Consider the following 6,286-nt stretch of genomic DNA (forward strand, 5'->3'; position numbering starts at 1 on the left):
TACCAACTTAAACCCAAGTAAGTAAATGATGGAGGCATTAGGACTAACCCTTTTTCTTTCAAAACCATTATTTTTATTTTTCTTTTCATCTACCCAAAAATTCCCCCTAGTTAGCCCCTTTGAGCCTAAACATTTTCGTTTCTTAACCCAAAAAAAAAAAACCTGTTTTTTACCCACCAAAAACCCTTTTTTTTACTCTTTATTTTAGTAGCAAGCTCGGTTTTCGTGTGACTAATATATATATATATATATATATATATATATATATATACTAACCCAACTACCCACCTTTAGCCCAAGCATAACCCTTCACCCAAAAAGTCCTCTTGATATTTACAAAGGTATAAAGTTAAAAAGGAGGAGGATTGATTGCTTGGCAAGCTTATGGTAGGAATAAGTTCCATGCCGCTCTCGAGTGATTCACTAAAAATACACCTTCGGCCGAGTGATTTCTCCCGTGAGGTATGTGAACTTGTATATAAATGGAATTTTAGAAAGGTATGTTATGCCTTAATAAAATAATTTAACTTATGAAAAGTTTTTAATAAATCATGACGAATAGGATTGTAAATAAATAAAAATAAAACCCAATAAAGATCTTGGATTCCCGACACTCTATGACAAGCCAAACCTTCTCTTCTACCCATTCCATTTGGGAGTGTAAGCCACATATTAAAGAGTTTTGCTTGAGGACAAGCAAAAATTCAAGTGTGGGGATATTTGATGTGTGTAAAATACAACATATAAATTACATCAAATGAGGCATAAAACTAACCCTTTTTAAGTACTAATGTTGGAAAAAGTGTGTTTTTGTCTTCCTTTTGTATTTTCAGGATTAAATGAGCGCAAATTAACAAAAGAAGCAAAAAGACAGCTAAATCTAGCATAAATACAAGAAAAGGAACAAAAATGGATTGCCCGACCCCTCAACAGCATCCTCCCAAGCAAAATAGAGAAGGCAGAAGACTGAACACGCCCCGTGCTCAGCGAGCACGGGGCCGTGCCCAAGAAGCAGCAGAAAAGACAAACTTGTAGAAGCTTCTATTGCTCACCACGGGGCCGTGCCCAGTGAACACGGGGGCGTGCCCAAAGTACTGCAGACGCATTAATTGTAATTGCGAATTACAATTAATGAGGAGAGATAGTGTCAGACAGGCACGGGGCCGTGCCCAGGCCTCTGTTCAGCCTATAAATAGGAGTGTTTGGCTTCATTGCAACTCATCCCTTGGCACACCACCTCTCTCACACTTCATCCACCACCCACCACCATCACAACACCATCATCCACCACCATCATCCATTGTCCATCATAGAGTGTGTGAGTCGTCTCGGGATCCAAGATTGATCGTAAGAGTTCTTGACAATCAAGGCCATGTTTGCCTAAGTCTCTTACATCACTTGGTGAAGACAAGTGTTTAGTATAATACTTTTTATTTTTAATCTTTTGCACTTTTTATTTGATTTTGTATTAATGACTTTAATAAGTAGTTTCTTTTTGAAGGTGACTTTTCCTTATCGTTTGTCCGTGGTGTCTTGGCATTATTTTACTATCTATATAAAATAAAAGATTTTCACCATTCATATCTCCACGATCTATATGGAGGTATGTTGGCTACCTGGTCGGGGGTTAAGGGAACGGTTTGGTAAGGGTCTTGCCCTTGTTCAGCGTTTAGAGGTCCTGCAAGGGACCTGGGTCAAATTTAGTAGGATCTCCTTCAATACCCAAAGGTATTGGATGGCAGGGATCCAAACTCTTTGACCCCCTCATAAGTAAACTACTATTAATACTATAACCCGGCTATTTAGGACTGTATCCCTGCTGACTCAGACTACTTAGTCGAGGGTAACGTCACCTCCAAAAGAGGGGCCTACCATAATTTGCATTAATAACTTAATTCATTATCTTTCAATAATCCGACCCTTTAGGATCGTATCTTTGCTGACTCAAACTACTGGGTTGAGGGTAACGTCGCCTTCAAAAGATGGGCCTACTACAATAACTAAGATAATCTCTTAAACAAGTGCAAAAGTGCGAAAATAATCAAAGGTTATACTAATACACGAGTCAGATCCAAGTGATTCATCTTGTCTATCTGTTTTTTTTTTATTTTATTTTTCAGCATTTAGTTAGTTTTATTTTTCTTAGTTTAAAAATCTTTTTCTAACATTTTGATTTGATTAGACGTTGAGGATAAACCGGTACTAAAAGCTCTTGTGTCCTTGGACGACCTCGGTATTTTACCAACACTATACTACGTCCACGATGGGTGCACTTGCCTATATGTGTGTTTAGTGTTAGTAAATATCGTGTTTTATAAATTTAAAACTTGGCTAAAAAATGTAAAAAGAGCTTAAAATATACATCCAAATTATAACACAGTTCACGCACATCAAGATGTAAATTACCCATGACCTAGTGGTATGGTGCATGTTCCTACAAAAGTGGTACGAGTTCAAATCTTTACATGTGCAAGTTGATAGGCAGTTTAGGTGTACAAAAACTGTTGCTCAAAAAGTAAAGTAAAGTAAAGTTAAAGATGTAATTGAGCGTTTAGCATAACTATTTCTATGTTTAAGTATTTAGCATAACTCTTCCAGAAATCATTTGTTTAAATATTTATATATAACATTACAAACATTCAGTTACAAGATGTCGGGGATGGTAGTTATGATGGAACCAATCGACCAAACATATCATAGCTAACGATTGAAGACCAATATACTATGTAAAAACAAACATGTTTATCATCATCATATCATATGCGATGGTGTTGTAGTTGCAAGAGCCTAGAGTAAGCACCTTCTGGTCGACTTATAAGCTCACCATGGCTACCTTGTTCCACAATTCGACCATCTTGTACCACACCAATGCTATCAACTCCTCGGATAGTTGATAACCGGTGTGCCACCAACACTGTTGTTCGACCCCTCATTAGCCTTTCGAGTGCTTCTTGAAGCACACACTCTGATTCTGCATCTAGTGCACTAGTCGCTTCGTCTAGTAACAAAATCGTTGGGTTTTTTAAAACAGCTCGGGCTATCGCGATTCTTTGTTTTTGTCCACCCGAAAGCTGAACTCCTCTCTCCCCGACCGGAGTTTTGTATCCTTCTGGCAAACCGCTAATGAATGTGTGCACGTTTGCTGCGGTTGCAGCCGCAATCACTTCCGCCTCTGTAGCCCCATCTTTCCCATACGCGATGTTTTCCATAATGGTTGTAGCAAATAGTGCTGGTTCTTGTTGGACTAGACCGATTTTTAACCGAAGAGACTTTAGATTTAACCGTCTAATATCTTTTCCATCAATCATAACTTTTCCTGCGGTCGGGTCATAGAACCGTTCGATCAATGCGATTACCGAGCTTTTCCCTGAACCACTGGCTCCAACCAGAGCCTGGCTATGGCCAGCCCGTATTCTAAGACTAAAGTCCTTGAAAACGATTACATCGGGTCTCGACGGGTATGAGAAGTCCACATGACGCAGCTCGATCTCACCCCGAATTGTTTCAACCGGGTCAGCATCTGGGTCATCCGGGTCGATTCGTGTTGATCTATCGAGAATTGAGAATACTGACCCAATTGCTTCACCGCCTCTGATGATCTCGGGAGCAAGGCTAACCGTTTCGGCTACTGAGTTCGCGGTGATCACTAGGACGATAAATACTTTGATTACTTTCGAAAAGGTTGACAGGCCTTTGGTAACAAGGTGTGCGCCATACCATAGGATTAGAGCTTCGGATGCATATAGAGCGAGTTGAGAAATACCAAATATCATGCCCGAAAACTGACTACGACGAAGGCTTTGTTTTTGTGGGACACGTAGTTCAGCGGAGAATAACGAAAGGATCTTATCTTGGGCGTTGAATGCTGCGACGGTCCGAATGTTGCTTACTCCTTCACCCGCAATCATGCTAGTTTTCGCATGCGCTTTTGCTGTGTCTCCAGCAAATCCTTTGAGAGAAAGTTGCTGTAAAAAATGCAAAATCAATTATGTTAATTAAACATCACATTATGTTTTCAAAGTAGTTGAGAAATACAGCGTTTAGATATAAAACGTAGCATCTGGTCTTTCATACTAACCAATATTGTCAGTTTTGCTCACGAAGGAGGAGCTCACAGTCATATTTTGTTAAAAAAAAAATTGTCTAAAAATGAAAATGACATTAGTATGTATCCTTACTACTGTGTAAAGTGGTGATAGGTTAAAAGTTAATAATGTATCAGTCTGGGACCATGAAGTGTTGGAGAAGTAAATTGTTATGTGACAAAAAGGACAATGTATTCACTCACTGGATCAGATTGTTGAAAACCAATAACAGTACATACAGTATTCAAAGGCAATCAATATGAGTGTAGGTATGCATGGTATAAGAAAACAAACACTCCCCAAATAATGCATCTGACAACACATCATCCCATGGTAATTACAACTGCAAGATTGAAAGTTGAATGCCTAAAAAGATTGAAAAATGTGCACCAACGGTCACGAGATAAGAATCTCCCATCAACCACTGTCTCATCTCATGTCTTCAAATAAGTAGTAAACTTCATCTCATCTTTTTCACCCACTCTAAATAAGTTTTTTTTTTATATTTTTAGAAGTATAGTCCACGGGTAGTCTGTATAGTTGACCATAATTTTAGATCTAGTCCCTAGTTTTTCAAAAATACACGAATGGTCCCTATGGTTTGCACTGTGTAACGCCTTTAGTCCCCAACTTTTGTCAAAATACATGGATGGTCTATGTGGTTTACACTCTGTAACGCATTTTGTCCTTAACTTGAACCTGCTAAACTTTTAAATTTGTTAGCTCTGGACTAAATGCGTTACAAAGTACAAACCACAGGAACCATCTTGAAAAGCTATGAACCAAATCCAAAATTTTGATTAACTACGGAATCATCCGTGTACTCTACTCTTATTTTTATAAAAGTTCCACAGTTCAGAAGTGGGGTTTCTTGTTAACACCATTCAAGAATGGATTTTAAAATAAGTTTTTTTTGTAGATATATATTTTTTTTGGAGGTGCGCGTCTCGGGAAAGTTTAACCAGGAAGCACATGCAAGACACTAGATAGATTTATAGCACTTTGAATATACATTCTTGTCGTTTTATATCAAGATAATATTACCCAAAATCAAGATTCTGTTTTATGAAAACTGATGCTTAAACTATTATCAATTCTATGTTCCATAACTCATGGTTTTCTTCTTTTTTATAACTTTTTTCTCAAATTAGAAAAATCATAAATGGAACAGGAATATATATAAAAAAAAAGTGTATTTAATTACCTGTGCAAAATGGGCCAGAACAAGAAGAGGAAAAGTGGCAAGAATGAGTAGTGAAACCCTCCATTCCACAATAAATGCAACCACAAATGACGTCAGCAGAGATGTCATGTTTTGTAGTAAAACAGATATCCTCTCAGCAATGGCTGATTTTACATCAGCAGCATCTGTTGCTAACTTGGCTGCAACTAGACTTGAGTTGTGTTCCTCTTCATCAAACCATCCAACTTCATTCCTCATGATAGCTACAAAAACAAAACATCACAAAAATTACAATTTTATTACTATTATTATTAGAGTAAAATGTCATTTCGTCCATGAGGTTAGGCCGTTTTTACGACTTTCATCCAAAGGTTTGTTTTCCGCATCTGGATTCAACAGGTTTGAAATCTTGCCATTTTCATCCGATTCGTTAACTCCATCCATTTTCCTTCATTAACGTTAAAAAATGGATTGAGTTAACGAGTCGAATGAAAATTTTAAGATTTCAAGCCTGTTGGATCCGGATGCGAAAAAAAACCTTTGGATGAAAGTTGTAAAAGTGGCCAAACCTGAACAGAAATAGCATTTTACTCTTTTAGTTATTATTATTATGATTATGATTATTATTATAGTTTATTTTAACTTTTGTAGTGCAAAAATGTATACCTGAAAGCATCATTCTCCTTACTCTTGTAGTAAGGTTTTCTCCCATGATACTAAAGAAGTAATGCTGGATTAAGTACGCAACAACAGCATATAAACCAGCTCCAACATAAATAAAAACATATTCTTTCGTCTTTCTCTCCATTTGAGCAGGATTGTTAAAGTAGAAAACCTCAATCATATTACTCATCACAATCGCGAAAGTCGGACCGATGAATCCGGATAAAACGGACCCAACAGCGCCCATTATCGAGTAAGGCCACTCGGGAGCATTCATCTTCAAAAGACGGAAGAAATAGTTTCTTGGAGCCGGATTCTTTCTATCGGTTTCGGCATTCGATATCATTTCTATACG

At 37.7% G+C, this 6,286-nt stretch overlaps 1 protein-coding gene across 1 annotated transcript; it reads right to left on the reverse strand.

The window, feature by feature from the left end:
* Positions 1-2,592: 2,592 nt before the first annotated feature.
* On the reverse strand, positions 2,593-6,280 carry LOC118489742 (ABC transporter B family member 19-like). The gene is made up of 3 exons (XM_035987280.1): positions 5,935-6,280; positions 5,290-5,531; positions 2,593-3,965 (listed from the first exon to the last, which is right to left on the reverse strand). Exons 1-3 carry the CDS (start codon positions 6,275-6,277, stop codon positions 2,757-2,759), a joined length of 1,794 nt encoding a protein of 597 aa, XP_035843173.1. The 5' UTR covers positions 6,278-6,280; the 3' UTR covers positions 2,593-2,756.
* Positions 6,281-6,286: the final 6 nt, after the last annotated feature.

This window comes from Helianthus annuus, unplaced genomic scaffold, assembly GCF_002127325.2.
Source record: "Helianthus annuus cultivar XRQ/B unplaced genomic scaffold, HanXRQr2.0-SUNRISE HanXRQChr00c271, whole genome shotgun sequence".
NCBI lineage: Eukaryota > Viridiplantae > Streptophyta > Magnoliopsida > Asterales > Asteraceae > Helianthus > Helianthus annuus.